This window comes from Colletes gigas, unplaced genomic scaffold, assembly GCF_013123115.1.
Source record: "Colletes gigas isolate AHSC1104 unplaced genomic scaffold, ASM1312311v1 Colletes_gigas_Sc00005, whole genome shotgun sequence".
In the NCBI taxonomy this organism is placed as follows: domain Eukaryota; kingdom Metazoa; phylum Arthropoda; class Insecta; order Hymenoptera; family Colletidae; genus Colletes; species Colletes gigas.
In genome coordinates, this window is record NW_025106634.1 from 9,494,321 (window position 1) to 9,520,088 (window position 25,768).

The 25,768-nt window shown below is 38.9% G+C and overlaps 1 protein-coding gene across 1 annotated transcript in view; it reads right to left on the reverse strand.

Annotated features, from left to right (window-relative positions):
* Positions 1 to 816: 816 nt before the first annotated feature.
* The window catches only part of LOC122395179, a 37,279-nt gene continuing 12,327 nt past the window's right edge, over positions 817 to 25,768 (reverse strand). Inside the window, exons 2-8 of the mRNA XM_043392564.1 lie at positions 24,248 to 24,371; positions 23,968 to 24,053; positions 14,377 to 14,469; positions 5,810 to 5,872; positions 5,281 to 5,418; positions 1,640 to 1,871; positions 817 to 1,269 (exon numbers count right to left, since the gene is read on the reverse strand). Coding sequence (XP_043248499.1) covers positions 1,130 to 1,269; positions 1,640 to 1,871; positions 5,281 to 5,418; positions 5,810 to 5,872; positions 14,377 to 14,469; positions 23,968 to 24,053; positions 24,248 to 24,371 — 876 coding nt within the window. The 3' untranslated portion in view covers positions 817 to 1,129. The remainder of the gene's footprint in view (positions 1,270 to 1,639; positions 1,872 to 5,280; positions 5,419 to 5,809; positions 5,873 to 14,376; positions 14,470 to 23,967; positions 24,054 to 24,247; positions 24,372 to 25,768) is intronic.

Below are 25,768 nucleotides of genomic sequence, written 5' to 3' on the forward strand. Positions count from 1 at the left end.
CAAGGTAACCAACTGTTACGCGCTACTGTTCCTTCGAAAATACGTTTTTGGTCTGAAAATGTACAGTAGAAAAATACGGTCGACCAGAAGACGTTTACCCTGTCGCAGGGTGGATCGACCAGGCCCTTTGGCCCTTTGGCCTCGATCTTATTACGCTAAAGGAATAGTTAAGAAATTCGTACGCTCACGACTCGTTAATACTAATAGCTTTGGTACAATTCGTTTTAGAGCTGTTTCGAGGAACCTTCTGTCGGTGGTCTCGAGTTCTTGGCAAGAAATTCCATCCTCGAATGGGAAGACAGACGCTCGTTATCGCGACCACGAAGTCGTTATCAAACTCTGTCGATATCGATCGACGATCGTGCAAACTCCATTCGAACCGATTTCGTCCTTCCATTAACACATTACCGACCGATAGCCCATTAATCGACTTTTTTACCGGCCAACACTTACCGACCGATGGCGTATTATTAAACTTTTTTACCGACCAACGCTTACCGACCGACAGCCGATTAATCAACCGCTGCCGGTCGGTAAAGTGTTAATAGGTAGAACTCTGCGATTACGTTTGCTTCGCGACATAAATCGCGCGTGAAACTTTCCTAATTTCGACTCGAATTCCTACGAGTGACGATATTTCTTCAGACAACGTTCGTGTTCGCGTAACAAAAGTTGGAATATAGTTTTCGAACGTCGTCCATTGTCTCTGTAAGGTTTCTACGGTTCCATCAGCGACGATCCTCCATTATCGACGTTGAAAAGTCCAGGTGCGCGATTTCCACCGCTCAAGGTGTTCCAAAACTTGAATCGAATCGGAGTTTAAAGGTACGTACGCGTTTTCACAGTTCGATCGACTTCAAACGACGTCCGCTTCCGATGAGAAATGGCGCGCCGCGAGAAACTTGAACGCCCGTCGCGGCGATGCTCGATCGCCCAGTTTCTATCGATTGGAAACAATTGGTTCGTGGAGACTGGCCAAATGGACCAAGTTATCACCGAACTGGCACACGACTGTGTTTTTTGTCCGAAAGGATTAGCTCGCACACTGGGGGACGTTCCCTCGAGGAGAAATAATTCATCGAAACCAAGATGGCGGTCGATCCTCGAGTCCGTCGCTCTGATCACGGTTTCAGGTGTGCCGAACTCGGCTGTTTTTCTGCGATTGAGGGTTCTGATCGATCGACGACGGTTCCTTGGCTCTGGACGAGGACGAAGTCGCGTTCGTGGCCTCAGACTCCATTTTAGCCACCAAAACAGTGACAGTGCTCTCTGAAACAGAGCGAAAATCGTTCCACTTTGAACAAAACAATCGTAATCGATCGGATCTCGTAATGATAGCCAAGTTTTCAAGAAAAATTTTCATGCGTGTGTTTATCAACAGTCGCGAGAGTATCTTCGATTCTATCTATGGGGTCTGTTTAAAAAAATAATCGAACTGTTTTAAGTCAATTGTCATAATCTTCCGCGTAAACTGACTTTTTTTTATAAATTGTGATCCAGACTGATCCACACTGATCCAGAGAACTATAGACCTCTGAGCCTACTAGGCAAGATCCTAGAGAAAATCATCCTCATAGAAATCCAAGGGAACATCGAGATGATGGGGGATCTGAGGATGAAAATTGATCTGGTTGCTTACCAGGTTTCTCCTTCTGAGACTCGGGGGCTGTGTCGGGAAACTGAACGTGTTTCCTGGCTGGTCGTCCCACGACCGGACTTTTCTCCAACGAATGGGTGTTCTGACCGGTTGTGGAACTCTGCGTGGGCGTTGCGGTCGTTTTGGTCTCGTTGTTGGTCGCCGTTCGACGGGAGCTTAGGCAAGAGGTGGCGGTCGTGGTCGGTGGCTGGGTCGCGTACCTCACAGCTGGAACCTTCAAAGGGCACTTCATAAGACCCATTTTGTAATTAGATTTTTCAACGAGAAATGTTAGGTTTTCCACTAAAAGTACAAAATTAATTGGATTTACTGGTCTCCTATTTCAGAGGAGAGAGATATTCCCTCGTAAGATTCGCTTTCCTGTTTCTACAAAGAGATATTGGTCCCCAAGTTCAGTTCTGTTGTAAAACTCATATAGAAAGGTCTCTTCTAACCGAAATGTTTATTTCCATAAAGTGTAGCGTTTATCGACAGGAAATCTGAGTGCTTTATTCAACACTTTACCGACCGGTAGCGGTTGATTAATCGGCTATCGGTCGGTAAGCGTTGGTCGGTAAAAAAGTTGATTAATACGCTATCGGTCGGTAAGTGTTGGTCGGTAAAAAAGTCGATTAATAGGCTAACGGTCGGTAATGTGTTAACCAATTTCTAATAAAGGCTATTTTTGGGGGCAACGGCCAAGAAATTCTTTTCGACACGGAAACCGAGGGTTCTTTGATGTCCTCCAAGAGGAACTTAATCGAGTTGGGAAACTATCATTCTACCATCAATTTTCATGTATAAATTCTACGTAACCGGGGGGAAAATGACACGAATTAAAAAACAAAATTAAAACATCCAGGCGAACAGAGGATATTTTTAGTTAACTGTACGCGAGATGAATCTATTTATAGATTAAATGGGTCGATCTATACGCTGATAGATGCGGTTCCAATCATTGCACAATAATAAAACGTGACTTTGGCAATTATAACAGATAACTAAATTAATAGAATTTATATCGAAATTCTCGTCAAGGACTCCGTGAACGATTAATTGGATTAGTTTCCATAGTTCGGAGCATCAGATCTAACGAGTTAATTTCTGCACCGGAAATTCTTCGGAGTATCTCCCAATATAAATTTATAAATTTATAAATCGAGGAACAATTATTTTTCAATGTTTGACACGTTTAAGAATAATTCATTTACCGGTATATTTAAACAACGAACTATCGTCGAAAGGATCGTGTCGTTTGACCGAAAATAGACGAAGGCCTGCTTCCGGTCGAACGATCAGAAGTTCCAACTCGACGCTGTGTTTACCCGGGCGATTTTCATATCGATTCCGGGGCAGATCGATCAAAACTTGCCTAATGCAAATGCAGTTTTACAGACCGTTACGTAAAACGGAGCCAAGTTTGGAAATTAGTTTATGGACAGAGCGATCCGAGCGGATCTGGAACGGCTCAAAGGGTTCGATTTACTTTCTGGCACAAAGTGTGAAAGAACGAATCGAATTCTTAAAATAGATACTTTTTAATAAACGTATCTCGTCGGGTAACGGGGATTTAAAAAATTAAAATACGTCGTCGATCTTTCTCCCCACCGAGGAAGAGTTGTGTCACGTTTAAAGGGGATTTCGAAAATTAATAAATCTTACGCTGTATCCCGTTTTCGCGATTAAATGCATGGCCGCGGGACGGAGCGAGGGATATCGTTAATCTTCCCGTCTGTCAACCTGAATAACGCTTATTTGAGGAACCTTCGATACCGAAGGATGTCGCCGCGTCAAACGCTTTTCGAAGAGAGCCAATAATGCGAGCCCGATCTGTATACCGATATTCGTGGATCAACGTCACCCGCAAATCTACGCCGATCGAACATTGAAAAATTGAAAAATTAATTACGATTAAGTTGCACAATCGAGACGACACGTGGATAGGAATTTTCAGTCGATCAGGGGTGAAATTGGTGGCTCTGAAACGAGATCCTTCAACGCTAGATTTAGTAAACATTATTCGTTATTTTCCACAACTTTCGATTTATCTTCGATTTATTTCGTGTTATCTTCTCGATATCCCTAATTCGAAACGAGTAGCTTCCTTCCGTGAGAACGATTAATTTAGCAATCTGGGCGTTAGATAACATCGTAGGTAGAACCGTGTGCCCCGTAAGAGGGGAAAGGACACTACCCTAAATTCCAAAGATAAAGATTCACAGGAGGGTGCCTGAAGGATCCTTGCGATTACAATATAAATTCAAAGACAAGGTGATACATAATTCAACGTGAATTTCTATTTGTAACTAGGAGAGGAGATTAATATACGTATTTTAATTATGACAAGATCGGAGATTTATGTTCAAACGGATCGAGTAATTTCTGGAAAAATCGTGGAAAACGATGAACACATGTCGTGAGTAGATAGCTTCCATTTCGATAATAAGATTGCTCCCGGATATCGATATACCCTGGAGAGCTTTTCCCCCCGTTGGAAAACCCAGTGATTTCTTCGGGAAAGGCTACCGATTTCCGGAAACTAGCGCGACGGGACGCAATCCCGGAACTATCCCCCGAGGAGCACATATCCTTTGTCGCCTCAATTTTCCAGTCAACCATCGATTAACGGAGACAGTGATACTTTTATCAGTCCAACGTAGACTGATTCGTACACTGTAATGGTGATTCACATTTGTTTGTTCAGGATTACACTACGATTGTACAGATTTCTTTGTTCAAGATTACACTACGATTGTACAAGATTTCTTTGTTATATAGTTACCACTACGATAGTAAATACAATAGTAGGTTTTTTTTTTATAACATTCACGGGGGCAATTACGAAAGTTTGCTAACAAATTTGTTTGTTCAGGATTACACTACGATTGTACAAGATTTCTTTGTTATATAGTTATTATACTACGATAGTAAATACAATAGTAGGTTTTTTTATAATTATTCACGACGGGCAAGTAGTGCTCAATTACGAAACTTTATTAACAAATTTGTTTTTGTTCAGGATTACACTACGATTGTATAAATTTCTTTGTTCAGGATTACACTACGGATTGTACAAGATTTCTTTGTTACATAGTTACACACTACGATAGTAAATATAATATTATTTCTTTTTTATAACATTCACGGGGGACAAGTAATTGCTCACTTACGAAACTGACACAGAAATACAATCATGAACAGTATAGAATAATAATATAAAGCTAATAAATTGCTTTTTTCCCCTCGGAGCGGTCACCCATCCTAGACTGCACGCGGCCCGATGATGCTGCACTTTACGATCGGACAGTGAATCAGCGTATCCAACCTGCCACGACCGCTTACAATTTATATATTCTTTTCCCCCCTATTTATAGTGTATCACCATTACAGTGTACGAATACAAGTAACCGTATACAATGTATATGCTTTCTTTTCCTCCTAGTAATGATATAAGTTGGGAATTTTATCTTGGGTCCAGGGACGAACGGCACGAACATATGGGACGATCAAATAGTCGTAGATTACTGTTGAAAATTATAACGTAACTCAACATTTTAAGCGTTAAACGGCCCGTTCGAAAGCATTGAACCTTCTTTTTACGAATTACGGAACAACGATTGAACAATACAATTAATCCACTTAACTTTTCGTCCCTTATTCCGTTCCTGTTTCCGTTGTGAGACTCTCAGAATACTGACCCTGTACTCGTAGTCGTCCGCGGCGGTGCCCCGACCAGCCGTATACTCTTGATACTGCGAGACCACGCACAACAACGAATATACCTGAAAGCAAAACGAGTACTATACATCGTAATTCGTTAATAAAAAAAAAAACAACAAAATTGCGCGAGACACGAGTCTTTGGAGATTAACACTAGATTGCCCAAGGAAATCATTTTTACTGCTTTTTTAATTTCAATTAGAAAATCAATTATGTATCTTTATGCAGTGATACTTGTTCCAACAAGTTGTTTATTTTATTTCTTCGGCGCCCTAAATTTATAATATCGAATCCTGATATTAAAAATTAATTTTAAACAAATTTCTTTACGCATTAGTGATTCTTTCACAGTGCAGTCGTTTTGACTGCTTTTGGGGCAATATAGGTATATGTATATTAAGTTTCAGTCTTTCCAGTGTTAAAGAAATTCGTCCCCCATCGATATATACTCACGTTCAGGCAGAGGAGGAAGAAGCTCAGCGTATAGAGCATCACCTTCGTTGGGTCAAAAGTGGACTGAAACAGAATCGTGTCGATATTAACACATTACCGACCGATAGCCTATTAATCGACTTTTTTTTACCGACCAACACTTACCGACCGATAGCGTATTAATCAACTTTTTTACCGACCAACGCTTACCGACCGATAGCCGATTAATCAACCGCTACCGGTCGGTAAAGTGTTAAATCGTATTTATTTACTTTATAATATATGTACTTTGAAACTCTGTCGCCAAGTTTCATACTCGAACGATAAAATCCCGTCGATTTTTGTTTTTTTAAGTTGGAAAATTAGCCTAGTATTTTTGTTTCGTTGAAGACGCGCGATCGTTTCCGTAAAAATGATGTCTTTTTTTTCTTATTTTCCGTCTTCGTGACGATAGTCGATATCCGGCGCGGAAACTGCTCTTTTCCCGTTTTCTAGTTTACGGGACGGCAGAAAAAGCTGAGCACGCTAATGGCAAGGACGTTAATGAAGATTGCACGTACCGTGGCGCAATGCTGTCGGATGCGCTGTTATTCCGCGACGGAGAACCAACTCCAGCGTCTGGTCCACTCTGCATACAGAGATACTTGCTACGCGACGCACATATGATGTAGAATTTTCTTATACGAAGCGGTAACGCTCGCGTGTTTACAGCTTTTACAGTCTTCTACGATTCTATTCTACGTATTCCACTCACGTGAAACGTAAAACGGTTATTAGCGACCAGAAAAACATTCCTAACAAACAGCAGTCTTCATTATGAGATTTGTTTCTAGATCAAATCAAACCTACGTTAAATTTCTCAACGTAAAACGAATAATATTTATATTGTGTATCTGATCTAGATCAAATTAAACCTACGTTAAATTTCTCAACGTAAATTTTGCTAACGAATAATATTAATATTGTGTATTTGATTTAGCGTTTTCTAAATTTAGGGTCAATGACCTCTCGTCTCGAAGGTATTTTCGTGTGTTTACCAGAAGTTTACACATCTTCGATGCACCGAGGCATGATCTATATTTGACTTGGCGAGCTACGACACGATTTGAATAGCTTGGACGATACGTTCCACGTGCTTTCGCATAAGCGAGGTGACATAATACGATTTACTCAAGGATTGAATCTCCGTTGCTCATAGCTGGCTACAGGAATCTCAATCGAGGGTCCCGCGACACTGTAATACCGCAGACACAGGGTTAACCTAATTACGCCATTCGCCACTGCGATACCCCTAACATCGATCTATCTTTTCCTTAAGATGCAATAATAACATTTCTAACATCCACAATCAAAAGTCAAATCGATAGAGTACTTTGACACTGTCAATTTAATGATAATTCAAATATAAATTTACATTTTGTATTCAATTTTTCAAATCTGTTTTGAGCCAAAATTTTGAAAATAGGAAAGAAATATATATATCAGACGCTAGTATCCCGGTTTAAGATGCAATAATAAAATTTCTAATCCATGTATTCACAGTCAAAAGCAAAATCGACAGCTTTTACCTTGACACTTTCAATTCAGAGACAATTCGAATTAAATTTGCATTTTGCATTCAATTTTTCAAATATATTTTGAGGCGAAATTTTGAAAATAGGAAAGACATATATATCAGACGCTAACATCTTGGTTTAAGATGCAATAATAAAATTTCTAATCCATGTATTCACAGTCAAAACTCAAATCGACAGCTTTTACCTTGACACTTTCAATTTAGAGACAATTCGAATTAAATTTGCATTTTGCATTCAATTTTTCAAATATATTTTGAGGCGAAATTTTGAAAATAGGAAAGACATATATATCAGATACTAACATCCTGGTTTAAGATGCAATAATAAAATTTCTAATCCATGTATTCACAGTCAAAACTCAAATCGACAGCTTTTAACTTCGACACTTTCAATTTAGAGACAATTCGAATTAAATTTGCATTTTGCATTCAATTTTTCAAATATATTTTGAGGCGAAATTTTGAAAATAGGAAAGACATATATATCAGATACTAACATCCTGGTTTAAGATGCAATAATAAAATTTCTAATCCATGTATTCACAGTCAAAAGTAAAATCGACAGCTTTTACCTTGACACTTTCAATTCAGAGACAATTCGAATTAAATTTGCATTTTGCATTCAATTTTTCAAATATATTTTGAGGCGAAATTTTGAAAATAGCAAAGACATATATATCAGACGCTAACATCTTGGTTTAAGACGCAATAATAAAATTTCTAACTCACAAATCCACAGTCAAAAGCAAAATCGACATCTTTTACCTTGACACTATCAATTTAGAGACAATTCGAATTAAATTTGCATTTTGCATTCAATTTTTCAAATATATTTTGAGGCGAAATTTTGAAAATAGCAAAGACATATATATTAGACGCTAACATCCTGGTTTAAGACGCAATAATAAAATTTCTAACTCACAAATCCACAGTCAAAAGTAAAATCGACAGCTTTTACCTTGACACTATCAATTTAGAGACAATTCGAATATAAATTTACATTTTACATTGAATTTTTCAAATTTGTTTTGATGCAAAATGTTGAGAATAGACGCTAGTATCCTGGTTTGTCCTAACTTTGACTCCAAACTCGCAGCAAACGAAGGATGCGTCGCAATTGCATCGCGGCGTTGCATTTCGACGCGTGAAACGGGCCGGAAAAAAGCCCTTTGACGATCCTTTTGGCGTCCATTCGCGAAACACGGGGTTTTTAGTCCCGTGGGTCCTCCGGGGAACCGTGACGGGTCTACCGACCGGGTCGATTTATTTCAAAGGCTGTCGTTTCAAAGAATTCCGGGAGCCGAGTTACCGACGTGTTGTGGATATGTGAATGCGAGATAAACTGGCACTCTCGGGGACCACGAAACCTTATGTATATGGAAATGCAGATTAAGTTGGGTTCGGTAAAGGTCTCAAGAAGGGTGGATTTTCCGTTGAAAAATGATTCGGTTTCCCCCGGAACCATGGAAATACCACGGTTAAGAGTTCGAAAACATCGCGAATAGCAAAGTGCAGAACGTCTTGGAACCTTTTAGAAATATTATATTTCGAATTTGAATAAGGTTTCACCGCTAATTAATTCGAGAAGAATTTATGGGGAAGACTAGGTACACTTTTTACCCACGAGAAACTTAACACATTACCGACCGACAGCCTATTAATCGACTTTTTTACCGACCAACGCTTACCGACCGATAGCCGATTAATCAACCGCTACCGGTCGGTAAAGTGTTAATATTATTAATATTTTGTATATTAACACTGGAACTACCGACAATTATAGTGTGTTTATTTGTATCAAAGATAGATATACGAAAAAAACATAAAATACAATGGAAATAAGTGTTCATATATTCTCTAATAGAAAATTACGATAAATTTTCAAGAATTCAGTCGTAGTACAGTAAATTTGTGACAAGTTTTACTAGAAATTACGAATGAGTCATTTTGACTGGTTTGGTACATTTAAAATAACTCGAGTTTCGAAATAAGCTTCGAAAAAAATAGCAAAGGTATCGAAGATAAAATCTGGTAACTTTGATTTTTCACGATAAAATACAGCGCTATGGTCGTTGGAACGAAGACCACTGTCAATAGTTGGCGCCAGAGAGACCACGTTTGGCAAATAAAGCGCGCGATATTGGAAAAACGACACGGTTTACAAAGAAAAGACCACCAGCTGTCGGCATATCGCCACAATTAACTCTTTCAAGGTGATTAAAAACTAATGCAACGCTCCGATCACGCCTAATTGCGATTCTTTTTGTTCGACAGCCTCGAGAGGCGCCATCGCCGACGACGAAACGAAAACAAATATCGGAGAACTCGGTTAAGCTCGAGGCGAGGAACAAAGTTGCCGCAATTATTAGATAAAAGTGCAATCGCGACTGATTATATCGAAATACCGGGTGGCGTGATAAAAAAAAACAACACGATCGCAGAGAGTGCTTCGAAAATTGGCGTCGCTGGAGAAAGGTGTTATTAAAAAAAACTTTTTTTCCCAGAGATCCCCGAAAAAATCCAAACGCAAACGCGTGTCAAAGCATTGTTCGCTGTTCTTTGAGCGTCGAAACGCTTTGAACGCGCGCCACGCACAATAACGAGGTTCTTCAGAGACGTCAAATTCACGGAAAAACGCTTCAAAGCTGTTGAAAGGGTACTCGACCCTTTTGATGCGTTAACTCCCAGAGAAACGTACCCCAAAACGGGGCTGGATGTTTGGGAATTCGTAATTCGGATGTTGGTAATTTTAAAATTAAATGGAATGAGAAATAAAAATTGTCACGTATTTACTCGATTGGATTTTTGCAAATTCACTATTTTTTTGGCTTTCGATACGCGATACGATAATTAATTGATACAATTACATTTGAAAATGATGATTTTAATAAAATTGTGGTTTTCTATATCTGAATGAGTAAACATTTATTTGCATTATAAGTTTTTTTCAAAATAAAAATTGTAACGAATTTAGTCGACTGGATTTTTGCAAATTCACTATTTTTTTGGCTTTCGATACGCGATACGATAATTAATTGATACAATTACATTTGAAAATGATGATTTTAATAAAATTGTGGTTTTCTATATCTGAATGAGTAAACATTTATTTGCATTATAGGTTTTTTTCAAAATAAAAATTGTAACGAATTTAGTCGACTGGATTTTTGCAAATTCACTATTTTTTTGGCTTTCGATACGCGATACGATAATTAATTGATACAATTACATTTGAAAATGATGATTTTAATAAAATTGTGGTTTTCTATATCTGAATGAGTAAACATTTATTTGCATTATAGGTTTTTTTCAAAATAAAAATTGTAACGAATTTAGTCGACTGGATTTTTGCAAATTCACTATTTTTTTGGCTTTCGATAGGCGATACGATAATTAATTGATACAATTACATTTGAAAATGATGATTTTAGTAAAATTATGGTTTTCTATAACTGACGAAGCAAACATTTATTTGCATTATAGGTTTTGTTTCAATATTTATTCTTGGTTTGTCTCTTCCAAAAGAGAAAGTTTTATCTAACAAAAATGTTAGAAAAATGATAATGGGACTCGCAAAAGTGGGGGATTGAAGGGGGTTTGCTGGTCCCACCGCAGCGCCATCTTAGTACGCGCCATGTAGTCGTAAATTTGAAATAAAACACTTAAAGGCGTTGAAAATTACAAAACACAACAACAGTGTAAACAAAACAGACATTCCATCGAATTTATTCCTCTGTTTATTAAAATTGCTCTATTTTTTAGTTAACGTAAATATCAAATAAAGCAAAATTGAAATATAATTCGGATTGCAAAGGGTTACAATGTTAAGTCGTATCAGAAAAGGTGTTCGATGGTTCGAGGGGTGGTAATCGGAGGACAATGGACGAAAGCACGCGTCGCATAAAAAAGTTACGCGATGGAATCCTTGGCCGCCATTATAAACGCGCCTCGAGCTCCATTCGAGCCGTTAAAACAACTTTAACGTCGTTGGAAAAGTTGTAAGCAGTACGTTTAAAAATAATCGCGAGTATTCCCCCCGGATGAAGAGGGGTGGAACTTCAAAGTCAGTTAAAACGAAGAAAGTTTCAGCGGAAGCGTTTCGAACTCTGATTCCATCCGAGTTGAAACTCTCTCTTATAGAAGAGGAGGAGGAAAGGGGAAATTACGCGGTAATCGAGGAGTAATTCCTGTCCGGTGGGTCTCTATAAATTTTTGAAGAACCCATCAAAATTACCGTCTATGGTTTCCATATAGCTTTGTAATACGATTCTTCCCAAACGACCCTCCGCAGCAATTACTCTGATATTCCAAGCGATCGTCGGTTCCTGCAGTTGTTTTTCAATTAACGAAAGTACCGGCGCGGTCGCGTGGATCGTGGATCGTGGAATTTAGCGACAATTCCTATCCTCTTCCAGCTGGGGGATTAACAAAAATTTTAATTAGAACGGATGCTTGGAATCGTTCGTTTTCGATTCTCTGGTTAAACAAAATTTCAGCTCGTTCGTTTCCGTGAGAAGAATTATTCCAGAGAATTTATCGATCGCGTGTCTATGGCTCCGTTTGGAAATAATTACGAGTGGAAGAAGAAATAGAGAATTTAAAAATGAAAAATAGAAGACAAATGGTGTTACTACGCGTTGGAATGTTCAAAATTTAGCGCCGTTCAAAAGAATTCGTGAGCTCTTATGTTTTCGTTTTTGTACTGTTTTGGCTGTGCCGCATGCACCCAATTCTATTTTGTAATTAATAAATAAAATACCTTTGTTACTCAAGAAATCTATCACTACGAGGCCGAAAAAAAAGTAGAAGAAGAAGAAGAAGAAAACTGAATTTTCTTGTTCAAACAACGATTGTCGAGCAAAGAGACGCGTTTCATCGAGCGTGACGTCCATTTTGTAAATGTAATCTTCGACGTTGTAATTTGAAAGCCCTGCAAAGCCGAACGAGGCGAGACGATCGTTCGAAATCACGTTTTCGGTGGTCGTGTCCGTATCGAGAGAGCATCGACGAGGGTTTCTTCCCTTCGCTGGGAGGTTTCTCGGAGGTCGAGGCGACCTAGCAATTATCGCGGACGTATCCTCTTACCGCGCGAGAAGAGAATCATATGGCCTTTTCTCACGTAAAACCCAGGGGCGGAAAAAACCCACGAGGTACGCGAACACGTAACAATGCTCGCGTTCCGTGCCAACTCTCGCCCCGCGGATCCATTTACGGATACATCCATCGTGTGGTGCTTTCTTTTCGACGAACATTAATATCGTTGGACGCATATCGACGATAGAAGCGTTTCTAGTCGACCAAGCACGACAATTATATCGCTCGACATCATCAGAGAGTTATCCAAGCTGAACAATTTTGGTCCTTACGATCGAGAAATCGAGACTAAATATAAATATAACATCGTAGCGTTGATTGTAGCTAGGATTTCGGATATTTGAACATTTAAAATCCTATAGGAAGCTTCCATTGCATTGATTCTGTTAATAAAAATATGAATTTTCTTAAAGATCTACTCACAAAACGTGGAAAACGTTTCTGATCGGCCAAACACGACAATTATATCGCTCGACATCATCAGAGAGTTATCCAAGCTGAACAATTCTGGTCCTTACGATCGAGAAATCGAGACTAAATATAAATATAACATCGTAGCGTTGATTGTAGCTAGGATTTCGGATATTTGAACATTTAAAATCCTATAGGAAGCTTCCATTGCATTGATTCTGTTAATAAAAATATGAATTTTCTTAAAGATCTACTCACAAAACGTGGAAAACGTTTCTGATCGGCCAAACACGACAATTATATCGCTCGACATCATCAGAGAGTTATCCAAGCTGAACAATTTTGGTCCTTACGATCGAGAAATCGAGACTAAATATAAATATAACATCGTAGCGTTGATTGTAGCTAGGATTTCGGATATTTGAACATTTAAAATCCTATAGGAAGCTTCCATTGCATTGATTCTGTTAATAAAAATATGAATTTTCTTAAAGATCTACTCACAAAACGTGGAAAACGTTTCTGATCGGCCAAACACGACAATTATATCGCTCGACATCATCAGAGAGTTATCCAAGCTGAACAATTTTGGTCCTTACGATCGAGAAATCGAGACTAAATATAAATATTACATCGTTGCGTTGATTGTAGCTAGGATTTTGGATATTTGAACATTTAAAATCCTATAGGAAGCTTCCATTGCATTGATTCTGTTAATAAAAATATGAATTTTCTTAAAGATCTACTCACAAAACGTAGAAAACGTTTCTAATCGGCCAAACACGACAATTATATCGCTCGACATCATCAGAGAGTTATCCAAGCTGAACAATTTTGGTCCTTACGATCGAGAAATCGAGACTAAATATAAAAATAACATCGTAGCGTTGATTGTAGCTAGGATTTTGGATATTTGAACATTTAAAATCCTATAGGAAGCTTCCATTCCATTGATTCTGTTAATAAAAATATGAATTTTCTTAAAGATCTACACACAAAACGTGGAAAACGTTTCTGATCGACCAAGCACGACAATTATATCGCTCGACATCATCAGAGAGCTATCCAAGCTGAACAATTTTGGTCCTTACGATCGAGAAATCGAGACTAAATATAAAAATAACATCGTAGCGTTGATTGTAGCTAGGATTTTGGATATTTGAACATTTAAAATCCTATAGGAAGCTTCCATTCCATTGATTCTGTTAATAAAAATATGAATTTTCTTAAAGATCTACACACAAAACGTGGAAAACGTTTCTAATCGACCAAGCACGACAATTATATCGCTCGACATCATCAGAGAGTTATCCAAGCTGAACAATTTTGGTCCTTACGATCGAGAAATGGAGACTAAATATTATATAAAAATAACATCGTAGCGTTGTTTGTAACTACGAAGCTCTCATTGCATTAATTTTGATAATAAAAATATGCAGGCATATGTGTAGGTACTTTGATTTTTTATTTTACGCAATTCCATGCTTTAGGATAAGATTGTACTTACAACAGCGACGAACAGGTACAAGGAATGGGCCACGTCGACGATGCACGTCGCGATCACGGTCACGATCCATGGCACGAGGAAGACACGTTGATCCTGAAAGATCCATCGTTCATGAATGTACAGAGACAAACGGTGGAAGGGAAAACGTTCCCCCGGGGGGTTTTAAGAGCGACTTTAATGGCCCGATTTGAACCTCGATACCTTTTTAATTCCTTTTCTCGCGTCCCTTTGTGCACGAGTGTACTGTGCCGGGGGTAAAACGCGAAACGCCCCGCTTTCTAGGCGACGTCTACGCGGGGAGAGTTAAACAGGGAAGTTTCTACGGGAGCACGAGAAGACAATTGGTCTTAGTCTCGTTCTCTATGGAAATGGCGAAGTTGCCGTTACGCTACGGAAAGTAATGCGATTACGCGACGGGGAGGTAACGATCCTCGAACTGTACCACGGATCCGATCGCTATTATCCAATACGATGCATTAACTAATGCAAGAGTCACGGTCGTTTGAAAATTGGAACATTTTCATGGAGTTTTTCTCAATTTACGGGGTTAAGAAATAATTTTTCGAATGGTCTTGCAATTTCTATATATTCTTCATTAAAATACGCGTTGTTTGCCGGTTGAAACATTGAAATCGGCCAACTCGTTCAGGAGTTATGATTTTTTAAAGATTCGCATGAAATTTCAGGGGAATTGGTCAACCACTGGTCAGACGTATTCGGTAAAGAATTTTTTTCTCAAAAGTGCGTAGGATTTCGGGGATATGTGTATTCACCAAAAATGATTGTTATTGACCCCTGCAATCAAAAACAATTTTTTTAGAATGATTTGAAATTTTTTTTTTCCATCGAAAAATTTCACATCTTATCGAATTTTTTTCTTGAAAGTGGCTGGGATTTCGAGGGTATGTCTAATGACCAAAAATTATTGTAATTGACTCCCGCAACTGAATATAATTATTTCAAAATGATTTGAAATTTTTTTTTTCCGTCAGAAATTTCACAACTTCCTGAATTTTTTTCTTGGAAATGGCTACGATTTCGAGGACATGTCTAATGACCCAAAATTATTGTAATTGAGCCCCGCAACTGAATATAATTTTTTCAAAACGATTTGAATAAATTTTTTTCCGTCAAAAAAATTCACAATTTCTCGAATTTTTTTTCTGAAAATGGTAAGGATTTCGAGGGTATATCTAATGACCAAAAATGATTGTAAGTGACCCCCACATACGAAACTAATTTTTTTAGAACGATTTGAAAAAATTTTTTTTTATCGAAAATTTCAGCATCTACACCCTGTCGATTTTTCTTAAAAATTCGTTTTTCATTTTTAATAGTTTTGTTTGACGTGCTACGGAAAAGTTGTCTAATACTTTTCTGTAGGTACCTATTAGCTCTACTTCACGAAAAAGTTTCATTGAAATTAATTCATTATTGTAAGAGTCACAGTCGTTTGAAAATTGGACCATTTTCATGGAGTTTTTCTTAATTTACGGGGTTAAGAAATAATTTTTCGAATGGTCTTGAAATTTCTATATATTCTTCATTAAAATACGCGTTGTTTGCCGTTTGAAACATTGAAATCCTCCAATCCGTTCAGGAGTTATGATTTTTTAAAGATTCGCATGAAATTTCAGGGGAATTGGTCAACCACTGGTCAGACGTATTCGGTAAAGAATTTTTTTCTCAAAAGTGCGTAGGATTTCGGGGATATGTGTATTCACCAAAAATGATTGTTATTGACCCCCGCAACCGAAAATAATTTTTCCAGAACGATTTGAAATTTTTTAATTTTGTCGAAAAATTTCACACCTTCTCGAATTTTTTTCATGAAAATGGCTACGATTTCGACGGTATGTCTAATGACCAAACATTATTGCAATTGACTCCCACAACCAAAAATAATTTTTTTAGAACGATTTGAAAAATTTTTTTTCGCTGAAAAATTTCAACACCTAATCGAATTTTTTTCTCGAAATTGCATAAGATTTCGGGGGTATGTCTATTCACAAAAAATGATTGTAACTGACCCCTGCAACCGAAAATAATTGTTCCAGAACGTTTTGAAATTTTTGAATTTTGTCGAAATATTTAGGTACCTTTCTTAGGCATTTTTCTCAAAAATTTGTCTCTCATACTTAATACAATTGTTTGACACTGCACGGAAATGTTGTGTAATACTTTCTTCTAGCGACAATCGTGGCCATATGCGTGTAATGTGCTCGCTAGCCTGGAAACGTCCCCCATGTAAGGGAAAACGAAATTAACAAGAGACATTCAGATCATAAATAGAAGAATATAATATTCCACGAGAGGAGGCGAGGATACTTTGGTGTCTCGTAAGCAACACCGCCTGCGCAAAGATCGTTACAACCACATGATGGCCCCCTTTAATACCTCAACAGCGTTTATTGAAAAACTTTACCACCGGCGCGAGAATATCAGTGATATATCAAGCTGGTAATTGTTATTGGTTCATCCTGTATAGCGAGACCATTGTTTCGTTAATAGAGTCGCGTAAAGGGTGTTCCTAAGAAGCACTTACAACTCTTAATCCTTCACGAAAACTATTAAAAAAGGACAATTTTAACTCTGTTCACTCGAGAATCCCCTTTCAATTTTTGAGTAAATTTTAAACCTGTTGCAATATTAAGAAAAATCACACGAAACGTTAAATCGAACCGAACAGACATCAGAAGAGAAACAGGGGATGTCGTTTTTAACCCCTCAACGTTAAAAAAACAATATTTGTTCAATCCGAACGGGTTAAGAGATAACATTTGTTTTCCTTCAAATAATACGTTAGATACAACATTTTTCGAAACAAATCCACTAAAGAAAACTGATCACCGTTGGTTGACCCGAAAAATAGAGCGTTAAGGGGTTAAGACGACACACAGTTCGCTTTTTCGCGAGGCCCCATAAAAATCCGACACGCCGAGCAATACGGTGCTCATGGAAGCCCATAAAGAAACGATTTTCCGCCTTCGACTGCATTCGAGCGACGGGGGCTGCCTCGAAACCGACGATTTAAATCGACCAGGAGCTTCTTGCACGGAACTTCCGTTACGTACGATCGTATATTTAAGCGTACACAGAAACGCTTAAAACTCACAAAGCACCACACCGAAAGGAAACTCGCTTTGCGGATGTTTGATCCTCAAAAAACCACAGAATGTACTTAACGGTGCAAAAAAGACACGAATTCTTACGAAACCGAACAATTTAATCCTTTGCACTCCGAATTATATTCCAATTTTGTTACCAGCAGCTCCCAAACGCCTTTAAGTGTTTTATTTGAAATTTACCTGTTGAAATATCTGTTTTATTTTGTAATTTTCAAGTGTACAGTATCTCTTTGGTTTGGACTTGAAAAAATGTCGAAAAGGAGCTCCTTGTCGAATCACACTCGACATAGGAGTGCAAAGGGTTAATCGTAATTTTTACGTGCGTTCAGTGAAAACCAAAATGGAGCATTCCCGTTACGATTTATCGTTCGCGTTACGAATTTCCTTATCCCCGGTGGAGGCGCGTAAATCAATGCGAGCTCGTAAGACAAATTCTTCCGTCAAAACGCAATCTAGATCCCATAATCCCTCGTGCCGGCGTGTATCCGCATTAAAACGCGCGGATGATTAATCGGCGTCGGTCGGGAGCGATAAACAATAGCGAAATTGGAGCAAACGGCGGGGAAATGTATCGAAGACGCGCGTTGGGGGATGTTCTTTTTATTAAAACTGACGCGTATACGGGTTGACGGATGGTCGGAAGGAGGGAACGCGATGAGACCGCGAATATGGAGATCTTGGCGAAACGCGGTTATTTATGACGGGGTTAACGTCGCGAAATAGACGCAACGGTTTCGCCGCCCGTGGTGATTAATGGATGAGGGGATCGATAAGACGGGGGAACGTCGACCCGACAGACTAGTATATTTAGTTACGGAATCGGGGATTCTGCATCCTCCGCGAAGTAAATAAAAGTCAGCGTGAATTAAATTAGCGTCAGCGACGATCGCGAGAAAGTTCTATGGAATCGTCTATTCAATGGACAGTCAACTGTTTTTCGACCCTGTATTTTAAAATTATTTATACACATTGTCGATGGACTGTAGATCTTGCAAACGGAGAGGTCTGTCGAGCGCTTGCGAGAGAGACAAGAGCGTAGCCCTCTGATGGCTTAAATTAATGACAGTGACGAGAAGAAGCTCGAGAAAGTTCTATGGAATCGTCTATTCAATGGACAGTCAACTGTTTCTCGACCACGTATTTTAAAATATTTATACACGTTGTCGATAGACTGTAGATCTTGCAAACGGAGAGGTCTGTCGAGCGCTTGCGAGAGAGACAAGAGCGTAGCCCTCTGATGGCTTAAATTAATGTCAGCGACGAGAAGAAGCTCGAGAAAGTTATATGGAATTGTCTATTCAATGGAAAACCAACTGTTTTTCGACCCCGTATTTATAAATATTCACACACGTTGTCGATAGACGATAGAACTTCCAAATGGAGAGGTCTGTCGAGCACTTGCGAGAGAGACAAGAGCGTAGAGCGCCTCTGGTGGCGAGTACAGGAGGCGCTGGACAACATAGAATTAACGAAACGCGAGCTTCGTAGTTTTTTGCGTATTAAGTACATTCTGATCGATAACGTCAATATTTTCCACCACCTTTGTCACCCTTAACCCCTTAACGCTCAAATTTCTCGGGTTAACCAAGAATGATCAGTGTTCTTTATTGGATTTGTTTCCAAGTTGTATAAAAATGCGGTTTTCGTTAATTGCAATGTTGTATCCGACGTATAATTCGAAGAAAAACAAATATTGTCATCCCTTAAACAATTAGATCAAAGAAGTATCGTCTTTCAAAGCAGTCAGACTCGGGCATGAGCGTTAAGGGGTTAATTCCCTTGTAATTAAATATCCCCCGTAGCATTTGCGTAACAGAGTTTTACTGGCTGTTAATACAGTTCCTGATACATATATCCTATTTAAAATTTCGTTACGAAGGAGCCGTCGTACGATTATCTATCGCAAAACGATATCCTCCGGAGGATATTTACGGAGCACGTCGATAGCCTCATCGCGACTGTCGTCGGCGAAATAGATTCCGGAGGACGTTTTTATCCGCTCGGACAAATGAAAATGTTAAGAACGCGTCCCGCTAAAAATAGCTGGACGCCGGGGAGTATCAGTTTCCGACATTTCGAACCGTCTTATCGGAGAAGATAATGGCACGTCCGTTTGTCATCCGTCGATCTTTTCTCACGTCTAAAACGTAACGTAAAAAATATCTATTATTTTATGAGTTAGAATAATCCTCGTGTCCTGACTATTCAATGTCAATTTCTTGGAATAGATCTCCCTGGGTAACGAATATAGCCACGTTCGCGTTACCATTAGCAGAGTGAATCGACTATTCAATGCGAATGGTTAGTCTTCCTTGAGCCAGGCTCGAGGATCTTACAATCCTGCGTCGTATTCCCGAGCATACTCTCCAGGAGGTACTTACTCGCAAGAGGATTCAATTTTCCATCTCACGGAGTACGGTAATATAAATGGGCCGAGTAGCGGTTATTTTAATGCAACGTAACGATACACGTTTATGGAAATTCAACCTTTTCGACGGTGCCCGATTGCCTTGTTCATCGATCCATTGCTAATTGTAATGCAACGTTAAAAAACAAAAACTACAGCGAAATATACTGCGTTGAGAATTTATTTTGACATTTTTCGTGAAATTTCAAGGTAAATAAAATTGTATTTTCAACCGCGTGAACTCTGCTATTTGTCGATGTTTTTTTTTAAAAAAGAACGTTCGATTTCGAGTTTGCATGAACGCTAGATCCAACAGGGGGATAACGAAGATCCAATACTGGCCCGGGGGATCTGAATTTTCGAAGAAATTTCGCGGTCGAACGATGTCAGTCAAGGGCGTGCTGGGCTTATCTCGATCGTAAATTTCCTGCACCCCCTGTTCACTGTACATGCCGGAGTATCATCCCGTTTCTCCCCTTGGTTTTCAAAGATTTCATTTTTACTTCCTTGCTCACAAGCACAGAGAACTTTCGATCATTTTTTTTACGAAAAAACACGCTTCGAAAGGAACCTCTCGACTATCTTCTCTAATAATAAAGAAAACATTGCAACATTGGTCTCGTTTGAACAGCTTTTCCCCGCGTAACCGTGTTTTCTAATTACCCAATTAATTGTACTTCCACCGCTGCCTTTTTTATCGCGACGGTCGCTGCATAAATCACCGCGATGCATATTCGTTAATCCGTAATAAATATTCCGTTGAAGGATCGCCTCTTTCGCGGAAACTTTTCCTGTTTATCCCGGGAAATTTACGAGCTGAAACCCGTGAGGGACACGTTCGAAAGTCAACGGGCAATTCTGTGAACGATGTTTTCCTCGATTCGACGAACCCGACGCGAGATTTCTCTTCGCGGGGAAATAATTCGTGGCTAGGATTTCTCACTAGGACGATGATAAAAGTTGCATCGGTTTACACGGTGGGGATTTGTCCGTCGTTTGGGACAAACTAACAGCAGGACCGATACGAGGGCGATAAGACGTCGATTACGAGGGATACAGGAATGCTTGGCCGGATTACGCTACACAGGACTTTCCTTAAACAGGACAAAAGGACATCTTTCCGGTATACGTGACTTTTCCTTAACGATCTTCTCTTTTTGGAAGCTTTTTGAGATTCGTGGAGAAGCGAAATAGGATAATCTTACGGAGTGTTTGGCCAATCCTGGGAAAAATTTTAGTGGAAGTCGAAATAAGAGGAAAATCAAGAATGTTAATTTGTTGATTGAGATTTCGTTAATGAGTTATTAAGTTACACGTGATAGTGGCTCTCACTCACAAAACTGTATGGCTGTCGACACGCCAGTAAGTAAACGTTAATAACTTGTTAACCCCCGCAATCGAGAATAATTTTTCAGGAACGATTATGAAATTTTTTAATTTTGTTGAAAAATTTCACACCTTCTGGAATTTTTTTCTCGAAAGTGGCTAGGATTTCGAGGGTATGTCTAATGACCAAAAACTATTGTAATTGATCCCCGCAAATGATTATAATTTTTTCAAAATGATTTGAAATTTTTTTTCTCCGTCGAAAACTTTTCCAACTTCACGAATTTTTTTCTTTAAAGTGGCTAGGATTTCGAGGGTATGTCTAATGACTAAAAATGCTTGCAATTGGCCCCTGAAACTAAATATAATTTTTTTCGTACGATTTGAAATTTTATAATTTCGTCGAAAAATGTCATACCTTCTCGAATTTTTTTCTCGAAACTGAGTAGGATTTCAGGGGTAGGCCTGTTCACCAAAAATGATTATAATTGACCACCGCAACCGAATATAATTTTTTCAAAACGATTTGAATAAATCTTTTTTCGGCGAGAAATTTCACATGTTTTCGAATTTTTTTCTTTAAAGTGGTTAGGATTTCGAGGGTTTGTCTAATGACCAAAAATGATTGTAATTAACCCCCACAACCGAAAATAATTTTTTTAAAACAATTTGAAAAAATTTTTTTCGACGAAAAATTTCACATCTTCTTGAATTTTTTTCTTCAAAATGGCTAGGATTTCGAGGGTTTGTCTAATGACCAAAAATTATTGTAATTATCCCCCATAACCGAAAATAATTTTTTTAGAATGATTTGAAAACATTTTTTTTCACCGAAAATTTCAGCACCTAGTCGAATTTTTTTCTCGAAAATGCACAAGATTTCGGGGGTATGTATATTTACCAAAAATGATTGTAATTGACCCCAGAAACCGAAAATAATTTTCCCAGAGTGATTTGGAACTTTTCAATTTCGCCGAAAAATTTAGGCACCTACCCACTGTCGATTAATCCTAAATTGCGTTTTTCATTTTTAATAATTTTGTTTGACGTGCTACGGAAAAGTTTTCTAGTACTTTTCTGTAGGTATCTATTAGCTCTACTTCAGAAAAAAGTTTCATAGAAATTTATTCAATATTGTAAGAGTTATGGCTGTTTGAAAATTGGACAATTTTTATGGGGGTTTTTCTTATTTTGCGGGGTGAAGGACCAACTTTTCGAATATTTTTAGAATTTTTCCATATTCTCCGCCAAAATACGCATTGTTTGCCGTTTGAAACATTAAAATCGACCGATCCGTTCAGGAGTTATGATTTTTTAAAGATTCGCATGAAATTTCAAGAGAATTGGTCAACCATTGGTCAGTCGTATTCGGTAATGAATTTTTTTCTCAAAAGTGCGTAGGATTTTGAGGATATGTGTATTCATAAAAAATGATTGTTATTGACTCCCACAACTGAATATAATTTTTTCAAAATGATTTGAAATTTTTTTTTCCGGCGCAAAATTTCACAACTTCTCGAATTTTTTTCTTGAATGTGGCTAGGATTTCGAGGGTATGCCTAATGACCACAAATGATTGTAATTGACTTCCACAACTGAAAATAATTTTTTTAGAACGATTTGAAAAAATTTGAAGAACTTTTTAACGGAGTCACAACAAATTGACATTCTTCATGTTCGTCTTATTTTGACCTCCAAAATCTACCATTAATCACCTGTATCAGGTGTGGATTAAAAAACAAAATTGCTAACGATGACCAGTTTCCATTACATTCCAGATTTTTCTAAATAACAAATTTCGTTCGATGCACTGGTATATTGTTATCATCCAGTGTACGTACGAGAGGAAATTTCAGTATACACGGAAGCTTATTTATAGTGGTTGTTACGTTCCCCTTAGCAGTTCCTTCTCCAATTTTATCTCCGACCCTCGGAACCGCTTCTACGAAAAACAATATCCCAGCTACCTGGGCGCCCTATCTGCGACCAAATCCGCAAGGCGGTCGCGGATAACACCGTTCTGCTCCTACGCTTTTCTACCTTCGTTATCCCCGTCCGCTCGAATCGTCTCTGTATACTCTCGGTTGCAAAAATTGACGAAGAGGAATTTCTTTTTTTGTACATGAAAAGTATAACCGCGTGAACAATTTCAGAAATCGATACGAAGCCAAATGCACAAGAAAATTTTCAATCGAATTCGGACCTTTCATCCGCCCCAGGCCAGATTACTTCATCGATCGAGCTATTCAGAACGTCGACGAGTTCTACTTCACGAAGTCAGATGTTCGTAAAATGTCTGCCGCGATAGGCGCAATAGTAGATTTCGATTTTATGAAGAATATTCGAATCACAGGGTAGGTTGAACTCGATTAGCCGCGAATCGCGCCAGAAACGATTCCCATTTCGAAGATAAGAGATAGAGCGCGATGAGAACTAAACGACTCGATGGTTCTCGGCGAAGCCGATTGATTTTTATCCGGGTCTCTGGACTCCGTCCCGCTTTTCCCGACCTTCTCGAGCGACCGAAACTTCCGGAGAATTATTCCATCGCGCGTAATTCCGTCCTCGAGCGTCGTGAAACTCGAACAAACCGTGACAAACGCCCCGTCTACGAGCATCGGCCAAGATCGATCCAACGAATCTATCATTACCGTGATCCTAAATACAGGAATAAAATTCATTGAACGGTGGAGAGCGTGACTGGGAGTCTTGTTTGGGGATACGTCTTACCTTGAACAGGCCATAGAGAAGCAGGATGCTGCAAATCACACCGCAGCACGAGCATACAAGCAGCGTCATGTTAATCCGTACCGTCGCTGAAGCAATAGAAGCAGTTGCACGTGAGACGTTATCGTTTCCGTTTTGTTCGACGGAGTGTGGACTACGAAAAGCGGTATACATACGCGGGGGGGGGGTCTTGGTTATCTATCAATTAGTGTTTTGCTGGGTGCTGTACTCGGTGTCTATAACCGTGGTGAATCGAGAGTGATGTAGCGAGATGAATACTCACTGGGGGATATGGTGTCCGGTTCTAGGAAGCTGGTGGATTCTGGCAACGAACGATTCCCTTTCAGGTATTGCGTTTCCCTCTGCAGCACGCTGCCGGTGGTCAGCGCCAGCACCGTAAAGTAAATCTGAAACGAATGCAAATTAGTTTACTGTTCTCCAGGCAACAGGAGCATTTGTAACGTTGCATTTACGAAAATACGGTTATTAATATTGGAATTGGGTGAAAAAGCGGTACACTTTGCAAGCAAAAGTGAAACACTGTAAAAGTTTATTCTGTGGTTTGGAAGGACGTCTTTGCTCTGTTAAAACTGAACAAGAAGAATCCCCTAACTCAGATCCCCTAAAAGAAAATCTGGTGTCCGCTTAAAAAGGAAAGAAACCGTTGCCTGCATCGTGTTTATTTCCCTAAGCCTGGTATGCAGACAATGGACAGTGTTTCTCACTGTTAGATTCAGTTTTCTAACGATTATTTATTAATAATCCAACAATTAATTTTGATGGAGATTTAAAGTGTACAGAGTTCGAAGGAACAAATGAAGTTTCTTCCACGAAACGTGTAAATTTTGTAACGTTTGGGGGCGCAGGTTGAAAACCGAGGTTGTTCGACCGCCGAAAATTGAACTTTCCCCGTGTATCCCGCGTTTACACAGTCTCTTTGACTTCCTACTTGTTGAAACCGAGCGTCATGTTTCATGCAACAGCACCGCTGCGAACTAATCGAGTTGCACCGTTGTCTTGAATCAATTTACTTAAAACCGTATAAATTTCTGTTAAATTCGCCGGGGCTGGTCTATCGGGAAATTACTTATTACCCTTTGACTCACCCGGAAGTATTTAACGCGGCTGAGGGGTGTATCGTTTAAACTTTAAAGCGTCGTTGACGAACTCGACAATCCGGCAACCGGATTCGTAATAAGTTCCACTGTTACGAACGTTCTAAAACAATCTCCGGATAGCATCGAATCCTACAGTCGTCGCGGAATGTACGTTGACATGTTTCGGAAGTATGGATTTGTTTGGAGGGGCAGTTTCAAATAGAAGACTCCGGGAAATAAAAGTGTATTTATTAATTATTAATTATACACGTAATTATTAAGTGATTACGAATCTTTCGATGCTGTCAACGTACTTTCCGCGATCGATAAAAAAGTTATTTAATTTCTTCTGTCGTTATTATAAACTTTACGTCCTCTTTGGTGCTGCGCATACTAGTTTGTATTTTATCAAATAACATACCTGATATATACTTTCGATCAATTTCTAAATTATTGATTCGAAATAGAAAATATGCACTTTTTAGACGTGTCGACGTACGTTCCGCGGCGACTGTATCAGGAACAGTATTAACAGCCAATAAAACTCTGTTATGCAAATGCTACGGGGGATATTTAATTACCAGGGAATTAAGGGTGACAAAGGTGGCGGAAAATATTGACGTTATCGATCGAGCTCCGTTGAGTATCGCGAGAATTATGTCTCCGACAAACGTCGTTAAATTCGTACAGAGCTTCAAGATAAGCTC